The 23,888-nt window shown below is 41.2% G+C and overlaps 2 protein-coding genes across 2 annotated transcripts in view; both read right to left on the minus strand.

Moving 5' to 3' along the window:
- Positions 1-1,853: 1,853 nt before the first annotated feature.
- On the minus strand, positions 1,854-15,841 carry chpt1 (choline phosphotransferase 1). The gene is made up of 8 exons (XM_072673827.1): positions 15,512-15,841; positions 8,885-9,032; positions 8,119-8,260; positions 7,284-7,368; positions 6,223-6,354; positions 5,886-6,044; positions 5,371-5,496; positions 1,854-3,246 (listed from the first exon to the last, which is right to left on the minus strand). The coding sequence occupies exons 1-8, from the start codon at positions 15,749-15,751 to the stop codon at positions 3,130-3,132; spliced, it is 1,149 nt and encodes a 382-aa protein (XP_072529928.1). The 5' UTR covers positions 15,752-15,841; the 3' UTR covers positions 1,854-3,129.
- A 914-nt stretch (positions 15,842-16,755) lies between these two features.
- mybpc1 (myosin binding protein C1) overlaps positions 16,756-23,888 on the minus strand; it is a 43,586-nt gene continuing 36,453 nt past the window's right edge. Inside the window, exons 33-34 of the mRNA XM_072672497.1 lie at positions 22,463-22,649; positions 16,756-17,480 (exon numbers count right to left, since the gene is read on the minus strand). Coding sequence (XP_072528598.1) covers positions 17,371-17,480; positions 22,463-22,649 — 297 coding nt within the window. The 3' untranslated portion in view covers positions 16,756-17,370. The remainder of the gene's footprint in view (positions 17,481-22,462; positions 22,650-23,888) is intronic.

The raw sequence follows: 23,888 nt of genomic DNA on the forward strand, positions 1-23,888 counted from the left end.
GAATGCTTTTGCTTGTCCCGGTCAAGTTACCACCTTGGAGATACTTTTGGATGATCTGTAAATCTACATAAAGTTATTGTACATAGATCAACAGAAATTTGGAATAGTGTTGTAAGTCATTTACAATGAAACTTTTAGAAAATATTTGGGGGAATGTTATGAAAAGTCCATCATAGCTTGAGGTGGGGAACCGAGGGCCAGAGTGTGGCATAGTTTGGAGATTGCTCTGCTCCAACATACCTACGATACCTGGCAAGCGATGTGCAAGTTGAATCAGTTGTGCTTGAGCAGAGAAAATACAAAATCATGCAGGAATCAGGCTCCCCAGGTTGCTCACTTTCAGTTTAGAAGGTGTCAGACGTTTGGGCTCTTTTAATGTATTTTTAAAAAATAAATAAATAAATAAAAATTAATGAATGAAAATGATATATGATATCTGATTGCTTTAGAATAAAAACAAATGCAATTTAATTGATGCTGTTTGAACCCTTGTGTTTCACTTGTGTTGTGAGTCACTTTTTATCACTTTATGATCAGTAGTGTTTCAAGACCTAAAGTTGAAGATGACAATTTTTTTATATTTTAAAATTGTAAGCAATTTTACTCTTATTTTATAAAACAAAAAGAGAAAGGGCCAGAAGCAGAAGTGTGGGCACCCTGCATCATCATTAGTCTAGTTAGACTAGTGTTGCAGTTGCAGCAAGTGCTTTTTGTAGCCAAATAAAGTTCTTTCAGTTCTTTTGGGGGGGATTTTTGGTCATTCTTTATTGGAAAAGTCTTGCAGTCTTGCTCTTTTGAGGTCTATACAAAGAGTTTTCATGATTTTTAAGTTTTTTCATCGTCTTTTACCCACCTAGATGGGTTTGCTGTTCCCTTCCATAATTTGCTGGTATTCAATTGAGCCCATTCCTCCCTCTACCAGTGAATTGTTCCCTGTTTCACTGGCTGCAACACAAACCCAAAGCACAATCAATCCACCAGCACAGGACTTGCTTCCAAAATGTATCGAGCTTGTTGAAATGTTTCAGAATTTGAATGGGAAAGACACAGGGATGGGTTTTCTTCTGATGACTCTTCCATGAAGGCCATATTTGTATAGGTGTCACTGCACAGTAGAAAAGTTCACCATCACTGCAGAGTTTGTTAAATCTATTGGAGACAAACATGGGCTTTAATTTGCCATCTTAGCAACCCTACAAGCAGTTCTCCATGTCTTAGCACCAAGTAGTCAAGGGAATGGCAACAGTGGCAAGACATAAAAATCTCCCTCAGATCAGGAGGAAGAAACCCTGAGAGGAAGCAGGACTCAAAAGGGGAAGCATCCTCCTCTGGTCGACAGCACCTAGTTAAACAAATAGGACTAAGACCTCAAATATTTATTTTTGGGGTGCCCTAACTTCTGCACTTTTTTTTTTTTTTACTGTGAAATTGTAATAATAATAGACTAGTTCTTTGTGATCTTTAGAGACCAGTTCATCTTCTATGCACTGAACTGTTCAGTTATGTAAATTTTGAGCAGGGGTAGCCAGGGCTTACTTTTGCATGCCACTGTATATCTGATACAGAGGAACAGTCTAACGGTCTACACGTTCATCCTTCTGTATCTGATCACACCTGTACTGGTGTATACACCTTATATGAGTAGCTGAGCTGTTCCCTCAACTCCCCCCAGTGTTTAGTGGAACAGAATGGCCTTGTGAAAGCTATCTGCACTTGAGCACTAACCAGATTTGTGGGGAGGTTTAGATTCGAGAGCAGCATCCATCAGCATCTCCAAAAGGTACACAATGCCAAGCTCCACAGAACTGCAGAACGAGTTTCATTCACAAAGAATAACGCAACACACCGGAATGCTCAATTACACATAAAATCACATAAAATTTATTTTGTAGATTAGCCCTTTGGGAGGAGATATTGAAAGCAGGCAGTGTTGTGAGAGTAAGTGCATCATCAAACAGGCACAGGAGCACCCTGAATGTTCGTCATCCATCCATCCATCCCACCAGCGCTTCAGAGCAGGCTTCAGCACTCTTGCTGCTTGCTCCTCTGACCTCAGAGAGTTCAGTAAGGAAGGAACTGGAGATACAACAAACAGTGAATGCAAACATTTAGGTTGGTACGGCAGGGTGGTCCTCAAAACGAGGGTCCTCGCTGTTTTGTTTTGTTCTATTTTTCTTAGCACAAACACACAATCCTGGTGCCAGTATCCACAGCCCCTGACAATTACAACCAAGACCTGACTCAATTTCACACCATATCCAGTCAATTTGTTAGAATAAGTAAACACAAATGCTTTAATCACTGGAAAATCACGAGAATATTATTATTCTTTTTCTTTTTTTTTGTTTTTTAAAAGCTACCGTTGCTTTTGGGAGGGATGTAGATACAACTTTTTTTGTGGAAGTACAAAATGGGCAGCACCACTGCTACGGAATGTTAGAAAACCTTCCTGCTCTGTTTGGGTATAAAATGCATAGAAATGCTGCATTAAAGAAAATACATGGGTAGGACAACATGATGGAAACGCTACAAAATATAACTAATGTGGTGGCAGATAGTTTGTATTACACCAGGCACCTCATGATACCCAAAATGCAACAGTAGCTTTTTTTTTTTACAACTACTGTGATTTTTTACATTATAAAATTGGAGCTTTAAAAAGCTTTGGACTTTTTGGCTTAAATTGTAATAGCATGCTCTATAAATCAACACTGTTAGACAACAGGTGAAAGAAATGGCATCACTTAAAACAGGTTAACAATGACGAGTATCTCATTAGCTCGTATTTTTTAAATAAAAAAAAAGATTCTGTGAAATCTTCCTAAAACATAATTTTCGGTTTTAAATTTTGATGGATTGCACCATTTTTAAATTATGCTAAGCTTCAGAACGCCCTAGTAGGATCACATTTTAGAAACTTGGGGAAGTGTTTTTTAGTTCTCATCCAGTGTGGCAGATGCGAGTGGTCCACTCGAAGCGGATCGAGTGAAAGTGTGATACGGTTCAGGTCATTTAGTCAACGGTCTTCACACTGTCAAGGCTGCTGTGGTTTTGGCTCTCCTGCTCTGGTTCCAGAAGCGGGGCGCTGTCTTCGGCTGGCCCCTCTTCCTCCTCCCGCCGGGCAAAACGTCAGTCTTTATGGGCGTTGCCCTGTGGGGTGATGCTGAAGACCTGGATGCGAAGGTGGGAAGCAATCTGCAGGCACACACCGGTGCAGTATCGCGTCAGGTCCACCAGCGACAGGATCTGTTTAACACACACACACAAAAGCAGTGAGTTAGACCAGATTCACAAGGCAGCAAGGTTCGATCTGGCGCACTTAAAAACACAACTGTAAACAGTATGTTTGTGTACTTTCTAAAGTTGCAGTATTTTACAGTTTTCTTTATCACTTTATCTCCAAAAATGTGTTTGTAACATTAAACAGATGTCAATCTAAAACAACTGTAAGATAAGTCATTTTGGAGCATTTATATTGTTCCATTCATCATTAAATCTACATAATGTAAATAAAAACTGCCAGATTCAAATTCTGCCAAAAAGGAAAGAAAGATACAGCGGCGATATTACTGCTAACTTTAGAGCTGAATTGAACACAAAACAGAACCTAAATCAAACCTGTTCTGCGTATTATATTACATGTTATTTGAGTGGAAATTGCTGGTGGTTTTGGTATGATATGAACCAAATGAAATGACTCTTACAGCTGCCTGCCATCCGCAAGCCACTGGTGTTGGCTTAATACTGACTTAGAATGAAAGTTTAATATGACAGTAATAAGAGTGGCTGCCAAAAAACAATCAATGGTAATGTTACTTCCAAATCTTTGGTCTTTCACAAGTACAGCCATTGCTCCTTTCTTATTACCCTAATAAATATCCTGCAGGCAGTCTATAAACAAAGCTCCTGATATTACTGATGGGCCTGCAAGATGTGACCTCTTTGGTTCAGGCAATAATTCAGAAATACACACACACACACAAGTCTCTTGGGCGCCAGGACACATAATATATATGCCCTCCATTATTTTTTATTGATATGTCCCTCTGCTTTACAGTTTATCCTTTAAAATCAAACCAATCAGACGTGATTAAAGTACACATTTAAAACTAACTAAATAAACAAATTAAAAATAATAATTATTTAAAAGACTTAATATTTAATATTTTTATAGTATATTTTTTATAAATATATTACTATGAAGTGTACTTTTAATAAAAAAAAATATTTCTCAGCTAATTTAATGTAATATCTGTTTAATACTTGGGTTAGGTTGAAATACTTGGACATTTTGCAAAGTATATTAAAACAAATTTACTACAATAATTTTCTGTCAATAACCTAAAATGTCACATAAAATGATTATATACAATTTTACTACATAAAAAAAAGTTTACTACAATCCCAAAAGTTGTTTTGACCCGAATAAATGAAGTCTGTGGTACGTAAAACTGAATATATCCCACATTATTTGAGTTTGGTATCCCATTCTGATCGTTTTACAGATATTTGATTCAAATCACCTTTTAATAATTATTCTGTTGCCATTTCTCCCATACTGATGTTTCTGAAGTCCAGTAACTGAGTTAGCTGTGCTGGTTCACTAATATACAGTGGGCTTGTGTGTGGAATACAACCTATTTAAGTAAAACTCACAACTTTTCCATTGGCTCCTGGCACCAACTATTTGCATACTTGGTGTTGTGATCCCCCCAGGGCTACCTTACTCTATATGTTCACCTGTAATCTATATAGTGTTGTAGCTGCTAAATGTGGTTTCATATTGGCTGGATGCTATAGTGACCACCAAAGCAGAATTATGCCATCAGCATTTGTAAAAATTGTAAATGTTAATATGATAGGTAAAATCTACAAGAGGTTTTCAAACCTGGACGTGGAATCCATCCAAACAACTGCATTAACTAGCGCAAGAAAAAAATCCAGGACTGAAACCTGGACTGACAGTCTTAATGTAAATGTTGTAGTATATTAAAGTATATTAAAGCACATTTCTAATACACTCAGTATATAAATATGGTAATATAATAATAATAATAATAATAATTGATACTAATTAAGTACACGTATGGCAAAGTTAGCAAACAAGCAGCACTAATAAACAGCCCACTCCAGCCCAGTCACGACATGCGTCACACTTCTCCCTCATCTCAGCTCTAGTCTCATTAACTGCATATTTTCTTCATTCAAATTTGGTTCAAAACACTGTGAGAACACTGACTCCTGACTCCATTATTGTGACCTTAAGCTGTGTCTTTATAAAATATATCCCTGTTCATCAGCTATGGGCTTTTTCAGCAGCTCAGACGAAGCTCAGTGGCTCCCAGGCAGCTTCAGATTACAGCGACTCACCAGTGCAATCCAGAGGACAACATGTTCATCAATAAAGCTGTTGAAGTACTGGTTGAGGAAAAGCAGTCCAGGGCCAATGAAGGCTGTGTCATGCAGGTGAAGTTCACTCCTGGTCATGTGGGCCACCTGGGGAGTGCACACAAAACTGTTAGCAAGTGAACTGTTAATGGTTAGCTTAAAGCAGCTCTGTATGCAGCTCACTGAACAGAACAGTATGTTTGTCTATTGCTTTGAACTGTACTGAACTAAGCGATACTCAGGAGTAACCAGTCCATCGTCAGGAAACCCTTCCTACCCCAATAGGACATTCACGGTTTGCCAATGAGGCTCACCTCATAACCCTGCGATATCAATTTCTCAGATTCCTCATATATTATTTCAAGGGGATATTTGACTTAAGAACCACAACACGAACTAGCGGCAAGCACTGCAAGTGGCTGAGCCAAATGACTGAAGTCTGGATAAGTCAAAGGACCTCAGAGAACCTCAGCAAGGAGGACAGCAGTAGCACTCACCACCAGCTTGTTGGAGATCTTGGCAATGACCATGCCGAAGGTGAGGATGTAGAGGCATGGGTGATGCTCAAACAGTTGGCTGGAGGACTTCTTAAAGATCATGAAGGCCAATGTGAGGATAAGGCCAATGTGCAAGCCAGGTGACAACACGCTGGTGTCCTACAGGAAATCAGAGTACACACAGTCACAAACAGAGTAACGTATAGCTGGTCATCCGTCAAGATGTGTCAAGATCTTCATCTCCACATGGGAAAAATGAGATCACAATAATTTCACACTGGAGTGGTCGAATCCAATGTCCTAGTCCAATTACATTAGCGATATCAAGACCACTTACTGCCACAGTAGAGCCATTTTTGCCCACTCCACCACTCAGGATGACAGAGAAGTAGTTGAAGGTTGAAAGCAGAAATCCTCCGATGATGCCCATAATTGGCAAGGTCTGCAACCTAATGCCGAGCACAGGCAACTACAACCAAGTAAACAAAACATTTCATTGGAAAGACAGTTTAAACAACCCCTCTTTCTAGTTTCTCATCTCTAAAGCTGTGAAAAGAGGTAATGGTTCCGTCATCAACCAGACGTCTTGGAGTGTGAGCAATAAGAGAGAGGTTCAGGTTAACTGATGCAGTGAGGGGGCCTGATAGGATGCCGTAGGCAAAGCCTTAAACACTCATTTTCACACTGACCTTCATTCATCAAGTAGCTTAGAGTAAAATTTTTTTGTTATTCAGGAATTTCATCTATAGCATTCAAACTCACATCCAAGTCAAACTGTGTGTAACACTTCATCTGCAGTTAACCCATCAAAATCACTGTCAATATTTTTTTTGTGTACATACAGACATGTATATGTGCATGCAGAAACAGTGCTGTCTGGGAGCTACCTTATTGTATTGCTGTATAAAAGATAAGTACAAGATTTATGTTCTTGCAGGACACACTATGTTTTTTAACCCACAAGTGAGCCTCTTTTTGCAGGATGTGCACAAATTGCAGCTTGCCTCCTGTAGATTACATGCAAATAAAGGATTTGACGCATGACATGTGCAAACAGTGTGTTAATGAGGAACTTGCGAGCAGACACTTTTCTGCACACTAAAAATGACTCATCAGTTGCGCTCGAAACTTCTCTATTTTTATGTCTACAGCTGATACAGACGTTTACAGCTATCTGGTGAATCCGACACAGAGTAGCTAGTACAATGTTTAGTGTGTTATGTGCTCATTTCTAAGCAAATTCAAGGAATAAAATAAAAGGATCTTCCCAGGCAAGATATGCTTTCTGATTGCATGCTTATTGGTTAATGCTTTTTCATAAGATCACAAGAGTGTCTGCGAGTGCGTTTAACAGACCTGCAGACTGCATAAAGTAATAGTATACATATGTGTACATACCGTGGTCTCCCAAAGACTCACTCCTCCAAAGGCTGACATCACATACATAATTATGATGGCAATCTGAACCTCTGTCACATCAACACTGGGGAAAAAACAAAGTAAGGTAAAACACTGAACATTTATTTTATCTCTACACAAATCTTGGAGATTAAGTAATTATAATACACAAGCTAATTCACACATGAACATAAGTCAGCACTATAACTTACAACTATAACTTCGGCACTACATCTGCTTAAAATATTAAGATCTCAGTTTGGCCTTTCTTTGTTTTTGTTCCACATACTCACCTATTTGACATATGTACTAATATAAGGCTAAAGTTTATTACAGTGTTCCCACAGGTCTGAAGCAAATTGGAGGATCACCCTGGTAGTTCGGGGGTATATGAATGTTATCGCTGTCCAATGCAAAAAAAAATACATGCATCTGCAAAATGGTGAGCTTACAGGAGAATGTAAAAATGCTCTTAACTTTGAATGAGTCAATGTGAAATAAGAGTTTATGCCAAGAAATTTAGAGCATTTCTATTGGTCCATTCATCCAGACTTACTTACACAGTGTACAGAGATGTTATAGCTTGGAGAAAACTAAAAACGGACATAAATGGAGCCACGTTTTTCATTGGACAGCAGCGATATATGGATAACAAAACCTTGAGTAATTTATCAAGTAAATGAATGTTAAACCTTTTATGTTTTTGGAGATTAGTGGGTAGCAACACCACCTTCCTACAGTTCTATAGAACTGTGTGGGGGCACTGTATTCAGTGTTGTGTCTGAGGTTTGAAACTGAACACTGTGTACTGTATTTTCACTTCTTATGTACTCACATGCCGAAACGGAGTGTTCCAGACACATACGTCTGCCAGTGTGCACAGAAGAACATGAACATGCCCACGAAGCCGCAAAAGAACATCCAGTTTGGGTGAGCACCGATTCCAGCAGATATACATGTCCCCACAGCAACAAACACTGCAAAGAGGACAAAAGAAGACTGAGAACAAATCACAGGTAAAGAGCAACATCCAAAGAAGCCTACCTACAAACAGGCTGCACACAATTTGGAAAAAAAAGTATTTTCAAGCTGGTATATTGAGGTCGGCCTCAGTTCAAACCCTTTCTTCTCCTACTCATAACTACAAACCTCACATATCTGTTTCATCGTTTGTAGTTACTGAATCTTCTACTGTACATAACTTTGCTATAATAAAGTAACTATGCAATAATAGCTTAATATAAACAGTGGGGGTTCATTACTGATATTTATTATTAGATTTTGAGGCAACCAAGACACTAAAAAAAACTAATTAACAAGAAAAAAAACAGGTCTGCAAAGGAAGGACCATATGGCTGTCTGTTCTCTACCTCATGGATCAGGTTTTCCTCATCTGTTTTTGGCTTAACCGTATTTTCCTTAAAAGCTGTCTAACCTCACCACAGTGTTTTTGTCGAGATGAAACATGAATATGATGCGACGGTTCAAAAACAGAAACAGGGTCTGCATCATAAATGGTCAACAAACAAAACACTCTGAGCACGAAAGCCTGAGAGAAAGAGACAGAGATACTTAAAGAGATTTTAAAAAGTAGTTTGTACCTGTAGAGACAGCATCACAGCCGTGGTCAAAGAGCTCCCCCAGTGCGGAGCTACTGTTGGTTCTCCGCGCTTGCTTTCCGTCTATGGCATCCAGTGATTGGTAGATAAAGAGGCCTAAGGCGCTGAGAATAAAGGCCCATGCTGGAGCCTAGAGAGACAAAGGGAGACATGAACAGAGATTACTGTAAAAACCAAAGGACTGGTGTATACCTACATCAGATACAGCTGAAAGTACAGTGTTATGCAAAAGTGTGGGCACTCCTGACACAAAATGACACATTCTGGGTTTTGTTCTTTCAATTGACAAGTAGTAAACACAGCCTCTGACATGAGGACACATTAATACAGCTATCAGTTCAGCTACATGGCCATTTGTTTGTGTGTGTGTGTATTCTATAGCATGTGCCAGCTAATAAAATTTTATTACTTTAACTATCCGTTTTATGTACAAATTTTTATTAATTAAAGGTTGCACAGACACGCACACACACACACATGCACAATTCTGCTCATAAAAGGCTTTGTAAGAACCCAACAACTGATGGGCTGAAAGCAGGGTGCTGTGCAGGGGTTAAGCACTGAGAGGAGAAGGGGCCGCTGTACTGGAGTACTGGAACAGAGCCCGGCACAACATAAACACAAAGCAGTTTTATGAAAAGCAGCTGACTTGTTTACCAGTCCGTGCTGATGCTCCCTAGCCAAATCAAATACAAGCACAAAGACACACTCTCTGTACGGGGTGAATCACACAATCAGTTATCATCTCAAAATAACGCTGAATCTGTGAATGGGAGGACGCAGTGAGGAGCTCATTTCGGTTCACTGAAACAGCATTGGAGGAAATTAGCAGAATGTTTAGGTGAAGCTGGACTACTGCATTAACAGTCCTGCAACATCTCTGTGTGACTGGTTAACAAATCCAGCTACATACACATCAATCAGCCATAACATTAATACCTCCTCCAACCTCCTACACTCATTCGTCCATTAAATCAGCTCACCTTACCACACAGGAGCACTGTGTAGTTCTATAATTCTGTAGTCCATCTGTTTCTATGCATTCTCAACACTGCAGTGATACTGACATGGTGTACTCTGTTGGACACTCAAACCTAGCTGGGTCAGAGACTCATCTGTTGCTACACAGTTTGTGTTAGTCATCCACTAGTCCTTCATCAGTGGTCACAGGAAGCTGCTGGCTGGATATTTCTGGTTGGCAGACCAGTTCTTTGTCCAGCATTGACGGTAATGTGTTTAAAAACTCCAGCAGCACTGCTGCACTGATCCACTCATATCAGCGCAACACACACTACTAACACACCACCACTGGAGTGCTGAGAATGACCCACCACCCAAATACTACCTGCTCTGTGGTGTGGTGGTCAGTCCTGTGGGGTCCTGCCCATTGAAGAACAGGGTGAAGGGAGGCTAACAGAGTATGCAAAGAAACATACTGACTACGGTCTGCAATTATAGTGTGCTATAATATAAGTGCTCCCATATGGTCAGCGGAGCTGATAAAGTGGACACTGAGTAAAGAAACATTACCCCCTAACTACCAAATGAGGTGGAGTTAATGTTATGGCTGACCGGTGTGTAGTCCCAGTTCCTACATGTTAATGTATCAGCATGAGCAAACACGGACATGAAAAATATCAGAAAATGGCATCAGGCCCATTCCCATTCCCACATCTGGTCATCCCTAGTGTCCTGTGATGAAATAATTTCAGTCATTTGTATGTGTGTGAAAGAGGGAGAGAGAGAGGGAGGGAGGGAGGGAGACTCTGAGGGAGTTCTGACAAGTATGTATGCATGTTTGCACGTCAGCTAGAATCCTCCACTCGTTTCCTGGAGGTTGGACAGGTTATCAGGGTTCATACAAAAGCTCTTATTCATCTATTTTCCGTTCTCTTTTTTTCTATTGTTGTTTTTTTCCAGCATAACAACACTGTTTCTGCTAGTTGCTGCTAATGTGATGTAAAGGCATTTTAGGAGTTGGTACAGATGAATATGAATATTCAAGAAGTGGTACAGAAAGAAAAAATGACTCTGGAACAACACAAACAAGTCTGACAGGTTGACAGTATCCCAATGCATCATGGTATTCCTCTGAGTTCCTTGTATGACCTGAACAAAAGCAACTTCCTTACTTGAAGTTTAGCTTTGGCTAAGATAGGATCAGAGCTCAGTGCTCAGCAGCAGCCTGTCTTCTGGGGTATGGGGTATGATTCACGAGATACATACAGTACCAAAGTGTCTGGCTTTCTGTAGCTGCGTATCTGGAGACGCTCTTGCTGGAGGTGATGCATTGGGATACTGTATTGGGTTCTTACTGTGGAGCAGTCGAGTGTTTGGGTAGTTCGTACCCCCCTCATATGATGCTACCAGCAGTGGCGGGGTGAAGGTTAGCAAGTGCTTCCGCCATCCAATCAGCGAGAGCTAACTGCCAGTCCTGGTAACATTTTAGCCATCCAGAGAGAGGCCAAACAGGTGGCTGTGGCATCACTGGGAATCAAAGATGAAATACTAGATGTGTATCAGTATGGATGTTGTCTGATAGGGATGTCAGGAGAACTTAATAAGACTTTGGAGCCAATACCAAAAATTCTAACGTGTGATTTCTCCTGAACTGACGAGGGGCGGCATCTGATGCAAAGTGCGGAAGAAAGGTACTACAAAAACAAGTGTGTGGGTAAGGGCAGGTGAGGAAACTGCGACTCATAGCCTATGCTGGACTTGACAGTAGGAACCAGGTCAGTGCTCTTGTTCCGATCAACGAGAGCACTGACCTGGTTCCTAGCCTCAAGTCCAGCATAGGCTTTTAACCATGAAGTGTGATCTAGTGATCATGATGGGTCATTTACAGCTTCCAGGTCATGGCACAGCAGTCTACAGTGGTACCCAGCCTGAGCATTAAACACAAAGAGGTAAACTTGATACTATGAAGCGGGTCAGTGCTCTTCTTGTTCCAATCAAAAACATCCCAGTTTTACCTGCTTGTGTTTAATGCCCAGGCTGGGTACCACTGTGGACTGTTGTGCCATTACAGTTTTAAGAGTTTTAGAGCATATAGTCTGTTTAAAAGACTCAAAGGCTTCATGCCACTGTTTTTCTTTTGTAATAATAGTATTTTGTGGCGTATTTGTGTTATTTATTACACCTAGGCTATTTTTCAAACCCTGTTCCTGTTCAAATACATTAAATTAATTGCTTTATATTTTCAGTGTAATTGATGCAGACTACCAAGTATCTGGTTTTGTGGCATTCCTATTTGCAGGTACGTCAAATTTGATCCTAGCTGGTATTTAAAATGGCACCGAGCCACCTCTAATGACTACATGTCAGCTGAGTCTTTTACATTATCTGATAGCTCTGCGATCGCTCATCCACAAGTGTGAATTTAAAGAACCTTCCGAAGTGTGACCAAACACACCTGACTTTTATTAGAGAGACCACATTTTACACTGACTGTTAGGACTCTGAGGCGCGTCAGTACTTCACATTTTCACAAACACCAATACAACCTTTTCAGTCCACGCAGCTAATCTGAGCGGCGTGTTGCGCAATTGCCATTTTCGCTTCACCTTAGGGAAAGCTGCCATTGCGTTCTTATCTACTGTAGGTTCCTCCGGAAGTGATCCTGTATCGTTTACCAGCAACTTTGTGAAGGATGGCACTACAGACAAATAGTCTAGCAAATGAATGCTTAATATCTTCAGGTCCAATCAATCAAACATGTCGTTACAATAACCTGCATTTTAGCCACAGCCATATCAACACACTTTTATAATTACAATTATATTATGTCTATATTTATTAGTAAGTAATACTTACTTAACACTTCACTACACTGTATGTAGCATTTATGCTCAACCAGCCAATGCATTTAGTGACCACCTCACCTCATAGCAGAGCTATTGTTAGTTAGACAAGAGCTGACCTCATTCCTTTGTTTGGCTACAGAATTCCGCAGACCTTTTGCCAACAGGGACAAAGGTGAGGCTTTATCTTACATTGCTCCACTGCAGTAACAGGTGGGTTCACCTCTGATAGGGACTTGCTGATCCTGGTGGCAATAAACTAGGAGCAGCGGAATCCGGACTTTGCCTGAAGGCCGCAGTAGGCAGATCCTGATATAAGCAAGGGGTTATGTCCATACACACACACACTACTAACTAACATGGGTTAGACTGAACCCAGGTCACTGCGTGTGGAAAATGTCAAAGGTCGAGTGACAGATAAAGAAGCAGGACAGATAAAGCCTGTTTGCGGTAGCTGATTTGTGCTGGACAGAGAATACACTATCAAGGCTGCTATTTAACGTAATGTTCCTGTTGATCATTCGACTGTCTGCCGGCAAGCCGTGATTCATGTAGTGTTGTGCGTATTCTGGGTAGAACAATGTTCATGTGAGAAATGATGACAAGGGATTTTTTTTTTACAGGTTTTAGGAAGTGATAACACTTTTCACTTCTACAAGTGACGACGGCATGACTAGCATAGTGAGTATTTCTAAACTCCGGTCCTGGAGGCCCTACCTGCTCCCAACACCAACGTCTGATTCAACTAACCAGCTTTTTTATTAACAAGCCCTTTAAAGTTGCAGGGGGTGTGTTAACCCCTTAAACAGTCTTTGGCCTTCCGGCGGGCTGAAAGTGTTATTAGAAACTTCTATTAGCAGAGAATAGCCCTGCCAGTTTGTACAGAAGTCACTGTAGTTACTGAGTAATACACCCTAGCCTTGCTGTGATAAGGGGTTGAAGCAGGGAGCTTCCAGGACCAGGCTTGAGTAGCACTGGACTAGCATATTATTTGTTAATGCACTGGCATTCACAGAGGGTCTAGAAGAACAGCTCAAATGGTGTCTATCAGTTTTTAGTTGGTCCTCCTCTGGCCTCCTCTTGCCCCACACCATTTCGGTAGTTTTTCACAGTGTTTTCTTAAAACTCATGATACAGTGTCTACCGTTCCTCCCCAAATGACGGATTACAATTTCTATACTACCAAATTGGCTGATGATCATTTAAACAACATTATTAACTCTTTAATAGAGCCAAACTGCCATTTCAACTTCTAAATAGAAGCTCAGTCGCCCACAGTCAACACACATCTGCTCAAAATCAACATAATAAGTGGTTGGATTGCTTGTTTAGAGGCAAAAATATGGTAATTCTGATGCACCCCTACTTGATCTTAATCATGGATGACCAAACTATTTGTCTCAAGAGACCACAGTGTAATGCTTGTGGTGGGTTAAGGGGCAGAGGGCCAAGCTGACTAGCAGCTATCAGCTAGCAACTCCTTGCCCTTATGTTTTCACACTTTGCCAGAAGATTGTCGCTGTTCAATGAGAAAAACACGTATTTCCAACACAGAAGAAGACTAAATTGTGCTTAACTAATGTAAAGTAGGATTATTCCAAGTATTTTGGATTCAAGTAGTAAGAATTTCTATTGATCTCTTCATCGAGAATTATTAACACGGTGTACAGAAGCAGCTACAGGGTTCAAACCATGGAGAAACTAAAAACGGACAAAAATGGAGCTACATGTTTTTCAGTGGACAGCAAAAGGCCTCCAAATCTCCAACACTGCTTGTTACTCTCCTTTACCTTGTAACTGCTTGCTACATCTGTATTGTTGTATATCACATATGATTATATTATAAACGTAGGCTGTATAACAAATGTGTTCTCTCACTGAATGGGGGAGTCAGAGTTTAGGCCACTTACTGACAGGTCAAATCGTCAGGCCACATTTTCTTCACCGCTGTCCACAGACCTCAGGTTATAGTGGGTGTTTTTTTCTTCTCCACACATTTCTCAACACAGTCCCTCAAGTTCTTAAGGCTGCCTAAATCTGGGGACTGTGTTGTTCATGACTTCACCTGACCTTCCTCACTACACCTGATGAGCGGTCTGGATTAGTTCTGCATTGTCTTGTTGACACATCAAGTCAATCTGTGTAATTATCCAGCAAATACCTCCACCAACGCTGATAAGCATCCGTGTATGACATCTGTACACCTCAGGGGGTTCTTTTTATGAACGTCAGTGTATAACAATAATGTCACTATATCATCGCTGTCAAGCAAAAAACTCATATCTCCACATTAGTCAATGTAAAGGTCCTTTTAGAGCATTTCTATCGGTCCATTCATCATAAATTTTTAGATTCAAATGAGGTAAAAAAGTGAAAAACATCCTAAATGGATCTACAAGGCATTTGCATGACAGACGAAATGCTGTATGATGACCACAGGTTTTTTTGGTTGTGCATACGATGACTGACATGATCCTCCTAATGAGCTGTAATGACGGTCAGTGGGTTTCTGACCACAAGTGAGGAGTGTGTAATGGTTTTCCTAATCACAGGTGTTGAGGGTACGTGTCTGACCAGTACTCAGTTAGCTGTGATAAACAGACCCCACCACAGGCTGAAGAACAGAGGCACTTGTTTACTGCTCCTGCCTCAGCGCTTCTGCTCTGTGGAGATAACAGGGCTCAGTAGAGCCAGGCTGGCACACTAGCAGACTCCTGCCCCTGCTTTGTTTACACAGCCCAGCAGAGCTCAAACAGGCCGAGCCAGAGAGCCGGGAAGCGGGGTTCAGCAGCGCCCCTGCTCTTACCTCCTCCGTCCCGGTAGGGCAGTAGTACACCAGGATGACAGTCGTGATGATGTTGATGACAAGTCCTGTAATGGTGAGCGTGTTGGGCGCGACCCATGTGGGGACCTGCAGGACCAGCCAGTTCCAGTAGATCTGGCAGGGCGGCTCAAACAGAGAGCGGCCGGCCGCGCTGTACTTGTGCTCCTCCAGCCGCCGGAGCTGAGCGGCGGACAGGGGCTCCGGCCACGGCCACCGCGGCATGGCGCCCGGAGCCAGCGCACACACCCAGCCAAAACCAAGCGGGGTCGAGGTCGCTCCGAGTGTCCACCGAGGAAAGGGTTCCGCGAAGGCTACGGGTGCGCAGACATGCCGAAGAGCGCAGCGGCACTTTCCCCTCCTCCGGGGAGCTGGCGAGACGAGCCACAAGAGCAGGAAGCTGCGGCCCGGAAGTGGACGCAGCCAGGGCTGTGCTCCAATTACAGGAGTGCAGCACTGTGTACTAGAACACTAGCCAGTATACACAACCCTGAGTAGTCTACTTAATAAGAAACCTAGCTAGCTAGCAGACTACATTTTAGTAAAGACAATGCCTAGTACAATTTAGTAAAAACATTAGTAGCTACACATTAATAACACTAGCTAGCAGACTACATTTTAATAAGCACAATGTCTAGTTCTTTTTTTTAGTAATTTTGTTTTACATTTTAATAATAACACTAGCTAGTAGACTACATTTTAATAAAAAAAAATAAAACAGTACATTTTATTACTAACACCTTCTAGCAGACTACATTTTAATAAGCACAGTGCCTAGTACTTTTTAATAGTAAATAAAATTGTACATTTTAATAATAACACTAGCTAGCAGACTACATTTGAAAAATCACAGTGACTAGTACGTTTTATTAAAAATAGTTTATAGTATAGTAGTACTAATCAGCCAATCAGCGTAAACAAAAAATCAATTAAAATCTAGCTAATGTATCACTGTATAAATAATAGTAAAATTAATTAAGTAAAATAAAATAATTAAAATGATAAAAAAGTAAAATAATTAATAAGATATTAGCCAGTAAACTTTACTTCAATTACTGGCTAATTACAAAATCAATCAACATGATAAATCTTTGTCCAACATGATCGCTTACAGTTGTCTTCTTCTAGGTGTTAATTTTGCCTCTGTAACTGCCATACAATTTTATTTTATTTTTTAACCCATTATTTATTCATAGCACAAGCCAAATAAATCAAACCACAAAGCATCGTTTTCATACAGTGACATTTATTCAGCTCAACCATGCTCAATGAAACAATGTATCTGGTTCAACACATTAGATGAATATTTTCATCTTCTGCCCTGTTTAGATGGAAACAGGCTAAGCACTTGAAACCTCTTAACACACTGATGGCCAGAGAGTTACGCTGTTACTACAACGCATAGAGAATTACTTCATCACATATACTGCAGTATACTAGGGGAAGGGCAAGAGATCTGGGAAAAACAGAGTAAAACAGAACAAAAAAAACATAATTTAAACCTCTAAATCCTGTTTAGTGGAAGCTACTAGGCCTTCTTCCTGAACCCGGAAGAAACTGAAAGCTTGCCTGCCTCACCACTTTCATGCTACAACAGTTTACGCACACTAAAATGAACTGTCCGGTTCAAATGTAGACATGCATCTGAGCTTCAGTGGGGCTTCGGGAAAAGCGGTCTCTCATGAAAGCAGGGTAGACGTAAACAACTGGACTATGAACAGGCTTGACTATGGGAACTATAGGTCCATAGGTCCGAACACTGCATGCCATGCCAAAGACTGGACGCACACGTTGTTGATGGGGACTCTGGGGAAGTACTGGGAAAGCTCTGGGTGAATCAGCCATCAGTCAGATCCCTTCTTCTCAGACTCCGAGGGCTTTGTCTCACTCATGTACTTATCAATTAGATGTAAGGGAACGCCACGCTTCATCAGCTCAAAGAACGTAAAACCTCCTGAGGGGGAAAAAGACACACAGATTAAAGAGCAGGACAGAGAGAAGGAAAAGAGGAGAGAGATATAGACTGACAGACTGCAGTATGCAGAAGGCCGGGTGTGCAGCGCCCAAAATGGGTCTCCCACATATCAAGGCTGCAGCTTTATAAAGAATAGCTAGGGAAGGACAGGGAGACATAAAGACAGAGAAAGGGAGCAGGAGCAACATCAGGACAAGAAGTCGTCAGTACTGGGCAGGCGCTGCACAAATGCTGAAGCTGTGAGTATAATCATAGCTACCGTATCGCATCTCATGTCTGCACTCTTATCAGGTAACAAATTATTTGGCGTGTGTTTAGTCTAGAAGACAGCGGAATGTTTTATCATTCGGAGACTGGCGTTCGTGCTCATTACACTAGCACATAAATAAGATATACATTTGCGGCGCTTGCATATTTGGGTGTGGCAGAGACATTTTTGGTGTTGAGGGACAACTGTAAACAGGCCGAGTTGAGGCTGTTACACACCAAACACACACAAATGACACAAACATGCCAAATATTCAGGCACAAATGTTTTTAGCAGCTACACAGCATACAGCAGACACAACATTTTGAGAAATTCCTTGGTATCCATGCCATAAATAAAACAAACAAATGGGCACAATGTCTTTTACCCCTTAAACAGCCTATAAAAGAGTTTTATACTCACTTCTATTACTAAAGAATAGCCCCACCAGTTTGTACAGAAGTCCCTGTAGTTACTGACTAAATTCAGTCATGTCACTCCACTTCTGCGTTCTCTTCACTGGCTTCCTGTAACTGCTTCCCGCATCAGATTCAAAACCTTGATGCTGGCCTACAAAGCCAAGAACAGACCAGCCCCTCCGTACTTGATGGCAATGGTCAAAAGCCGATCCGCACCAAGAGCCCTTCTAGCTTCAAGTACGGCTCGGCTCGACCCGCCATCCTTCAAAATCCACGGAAGACAAGCGTCCAGGCTTTTTCTTAACCCACCTCTTCCGAAAGTACTTGGGCGAATAGTAGAGTACCATGGTCACCCTATTGACTTGTGTTTAGTAGTGTCTACACTTGAATTTTTAGCCTATTCAAACTAGCTGAGGTTATTCTTGGGGAAAAAAGTATTTTTGTAAGTCACTCTGGATAAGAGCATCTGCTAAATGCCTTAAATGTAAATGTTAAATGAGTAATACACTTTAGCGTGTGAAAAGCCTTGCTGTGTTACAGGGGGTTAAATACAAAAAGATATCATACAAAACAGGCAAACATTGAGACTGAAAAGTATTAGGCTACTTTCCATTTGAAAAACCATAAAGAGGAGGTGCTGCCTCTGAATAGCCGAATAACATTTCTTTCCTGTCTACGTCTTTAATTGTACCTGATCAGGCAGCCATGCAGCTCCACATGTCCATTATCCTGATATTATCAAAAGATTATCAAAAAACTTTACAGAGTCAGTAATCAGTAAAAAGACAAGAGATCAACAAGACACAAACCCCTAAGACCCCCTGTGAGCAAGCCAAAGGCGACAGTGGCTGGAGGAAAAAATCTTGGGAGGAACCAACGTGGACTACGACCCATCCTCCTCTGGCCATAATTGTTTATAAATTATTAATAAAAAGTCACTGTACTACCACATAAGACTGTAAGTTCTACTGCTCAAAGTGTGCAACATAATCATAATATAGTATAACTAATATAATCATAGTAGATAGGTAAGAGTAATGAGAGTAATGATGGTTAATGGTGGTAATAATAACAGTGGACACAGAGTGCATGTACATTTTTAACATAGTCATTAGGCAGGTCGCAGTGGCAGGCTAGTATTAAGCGAGGCCAGGGCAACCAGATCAGGCAAAATCAAGTAAAGCAAATAAGAAGGAGCACCATATGCTCAATGAGGTGAATCCAATCATTTTCTTTGTAAACAGTTAAAAACGTCCAATGTCCGGCACACAACCGATCTATCCTTTTGGTTACTGACCATGTCTATGCCAGACAGTCATGATTAGTTGAGTGAGTCACATCACTGGGAAAAGTGAACTGTGTTTAGTGTGCAGCTTATCATACAAGTGTGAATGTTGCACTTGGTGTGTAAAGGCCTTTAGATTGGAAATATTATTAAAAGCAGGGGTTAGGCATGATGCAACAACAGTCAGTCAAATTCGCTCTGCTTAATTAACTGCATTACTTTATGGATAGCGACGATATTGAGCGTTCATGCCCGAGAGCTCTAGAACAGAGGGTTAATGCTGAATAACTCCAGTATAATACATCTGGTGGCAATTCCCCCTTCCCTTAGAACTAGCAATGCTTCAGACACTTCACGTCTCTTTTTGAACATCGGCAGGCAGCCAGAGGAAAGTGTCGGGTCCCCAGTTCTGCCGAACCAGCTCACAGACGCCTGTGCCAGGCCAACGTCGACTATTAGAGTGCTCTACTAAACTCCAGGCCATGTGCAGCTCTGGCTTTGCCAGGGATTGTACTCTAGGTTTATTATAATGTGCTCAACGCTCTAATAACCCTAGTTGTGAGGTTTTCTCCACATCCTTCCTGTATTGGTGAGAAGCTAGCACAGCCTCCATCACCTGGCATGGATGTAAATGTGAGTGCGTATTTTGTATTTCGTCTAGTAACGGTAGTCTGATTTTGTCTACCTATATACAATGAGCAAACTGAGCATTCTGACACTGGCACTCTGTCAACATAGCTGTATTGCACAAAGCTTTACCAAAGCCCATTTATCATAACTTATACGTTATTGATGTCTATGTCTATGCTCTGTCTATGCTCTGTGCGACAGACACAGAGTGTATTTGTGAGAGAGTGCTTTTGAGACTTTTGAGAACATGATGAAGCTAAAGCTGATTTATGTTCCACCAAAAATGGCACTGGATGAGTGCCTTTTTGGATTTCTCATACTGCACTGACGAACTATGATAAATGCCATACCCCCTGATATGCCACTTCACCCAAGCTGATGCAAGCACGTTCATTTCAAGCCACTAAAATAGCATTTGGGGCCCAAAAGGGAATATAAACGTATTTGTGTCCAACCAAATTCGGAATATAGCAGCATATACTAATAGACTACCTTTGAACTAACTCGAAAACAGGGCCCTCAGTGTCTCCTCTGTGCTTGTCGTGTAATCTCTAATAACATTCAGCTACTCTATGCTAAACTAAAGCCACTGGACTGCAGGTGCAAACGGACGGAAAGTCTTGACTCTCTGCTGAGTCTAGTCAGGACGAGGTTACTCACCCTCTTTGTGGGTTATTGAAGCAACAGGCACAGTTACTATGGAAACAGGGATCACACAAGCAGGAGATTGTCTTCTGAGACAGTAGCCGAGACACACCCTGGCTTCCAGGTGATTAGAGACAGAGGATGTGGTTCCTCAGACGCACACATCAGCCTACAGCTGTCAGAGCTTGCAGCTTCATCAGCATGCAGGGACGAACACTGAGCTCACGCTTAACATAAGGTTCTGAACTAAGTCCTTGACTCAACTACCCATCCAAAGAGAAGATTCTGAGAGTCTAGAACTCTCTAGACTATCGTTCTAAGGTCACTAATGGAGGAAAAAGTTAGACTTCGAAGTCATGGCATAATTAATCAGCAATAGAGTGAAAGGAGGATTATCGAGAGGTGCAGAATGAATGACATAAATAAGCTTCATATGCTCGAAACCATATGAAAGCTTACCTTGGATGAGAATAACACATTCACTATTCCTGAGTGGTGACTGGGGGAGAGAAGAGAAGAGGGGTTAAACCCAGTGTTTACATGAGGGAGTTATATGTGTGTGTCCAGCCCACTGACTTAGTCATTACAGATTTAACATGGAGGATTAAAGCACAGACTGCAGGGAACATCTCCATCTGCTGGTGATGAGGAAATGTAGGGCAGTACATAAGAGTAATAGAATGTATACGATGAAGGTAAACACACTTTACATTAGGGCAACAGTCCCACTTGCACAATTTTTCCTTTATCCTCTTTCATATCGTGGAAATTGTTGTCCAGTCGAGGTGGCGAATCCTGAGTGGGTCATGCTCTCCTTTTTGTAGATGCAGCAGAATGTAACACACTCCGTTCTCAAATCATATCAAAGGATAGGTGACACCTGGACCTTTTGCAAAAGAACAACTAAATCGGGAAGTCAGATACATGTCACAGCAAAAAGCGAACTCCTGTGTCTGGAAGTTAAAACAGCATGTGTTGACTTTAAGGCAGTGCTATTTATTGGTTCTTGGTGGGCCATAGCTTTGCAGAGATCAGCATTGTCCAGCGTTAGGTAGCATTGTTGATTGATCATGTTTGGTATCAGCTGATTAACTGATTATGCTGATTAGCATGTGTCTGTCTTACAGGCTTTAGAATGACTGGCTTTCTCTGTGTAAATGCCAAGTCACATTTGACCTACAGTTGATTTTTTATGGTCATTTGTAATTGAATGGCAAAATGCTGAGTGGCGGGTTGTGGTGCTTAGAGAAACTGATCAGTGCTGGAGGTTGCCCAGCACTGATGTGGCCTTAGCTCTCTTAATTCAACCCTTGAACTCCTTGCTAATGAGCTAATGCATTGAATCAGGCACAGTTCAGTGAGACAGAATGCTAATCTCAGCAGTGTGGTGGCTCGTCTAACGATCTTTGTAGCTGATGGCTGATGAGTTGCTTCAGGTGTAAATGAGGCAGAACGCTGGAGTCTGTGGCCTGTGAGGCCTGCAGTCTGACACAAGCTCTAAGGTACATGATGCTGATAATGATACTAATACTATTGATGTGTTAACGTCAAATGGAGAATGAATGCGGACCATGGCGATGTTGATAGTGGTGGATTTCACTCACTCCTGTGAGACAGTGTATACTTTTGTATAATATAAATTAAAAAATTTAACAATAACTTAATATAGAACTCCTTAATCTGTGTTGCCCAGTGTTACAGTGCATAGTGTAACTGGACTATGCCATGGACTTACCTTTCACCTCCAGTTTGCAGTCCACCTGTGCCTCACCAAGGTCGTTGATGGCCTTGCAAGTGTACACACCTCCATCAAATGGGCTGGGCTTCCGGATTTCCAGGGTACACACACCCTGGTTGCTGAACATGCGGTAGCGCGGGTCGTCTAAGATGATAATCTTATTCTTCATCCAGATTACTTTTGGCTAGTAGAACAATATTCATAGAAAAAGGTTAAAGATTTTTAAGATTTTCATAAATATTTTTAAATAGGGCGACCAAGCTGCCCTCAGACATGATGGATTAGCTGAAAGGCATATGTTAGATATGGGTGGGTGGTAGGGGTGTGACGTTGGAATGCACAATGGACAACAAAAGAAAAGTCTTGGCACTGTAGTTTAGTCCCGCCCAATTATACTACAGCTCTCAGGAGTGTTTCAAAGTGCTTTTTGAATGAGGCACAATACAGGACGGCCAGTCAGAACAAAGCTCATTTATCTTATATCAGTCTTAAAGGCACAGTAACAGGATCAAAAAGTCTGTTGAATTGTAAGGAATAAACAGAGTTTAAAATACTGGTTGTGTAACAGTGGTGGATGGCCAATTTTGGAACATAAAGCCACACAAACGATGTAAGTGGACCTCAATGAAAAATATAAAATACAAAAAAAATGTAGGATAGGGCCCTTTAAATGCATTTAACAACAAGACTACTTATGCTTAATTTCTAATGAAGCATGGAATTGGTCACTGTTCTAAAAGAACTGATGAAATGAGACATACTATCATGTCATTTGTCACAATAACAAGAAATATCATATTGCCTTAGTAAAAAAGTGAACATTGCTGAAAGGTAAATGTCTAGGGGAGCTGGAAATATACAGTATATGTTTTGTTTGCCTTCTGAGTGTCAGTATTCTTTCATATTGCCATTGCCCAAAAAACTATAATGATCTATTGGGAGAGAGGGGTGTTTGAATGAAGAAATGTACATATACGCATAATAAATGTTCTATGATGCCATGGAAGAACCATTTTTGTTTCCATAAAGAACCACTTTAGAAATAGAGATGTGAGTATGGAGAACCATTTAAAGGATTAAAGGTTCTTTACCAATTCACACTCCTAACTCAACTCCCAAAAATGGTTCTTCTATGGAAACGCTTAAAGGCCCATTAAGTACTAATTGACAGCAATGATTTAAAATGGCTCCTGCAGTCCAATTTCAAAACACTTGGGAGAGTTGTCTGCCCCGCCCCCGCCTCCCAAGACCCGCAGCTCAAGCGGGTTGCCAGGTTGAGGACACTGAACCTGCAGAAAGGAGCGCAAGACGAGTTTTAGAATGGCAAGCGGCGAGTCATACTCTGTAAGCTGACCAGCAAATGTATCTGTTTGATATGTTTTTACTGTCTGCACATTATGTTGCACTTCGGCAACTGTCTTGA

This window comes from Salminus brasiliensis, chromosome 2 (assembly GCF_030463535.1).
Source record: "Salminus brasiliensis chromosome 2, fSalBra1.hap2, whole genome shotgun sequence".
NCBI classification, from domain to species: Eukaryota; Metazoa; Chordata; class Actinopteri; order Characiformes; family Bryconidae; genus Salminus; species Salminus brasiliensis.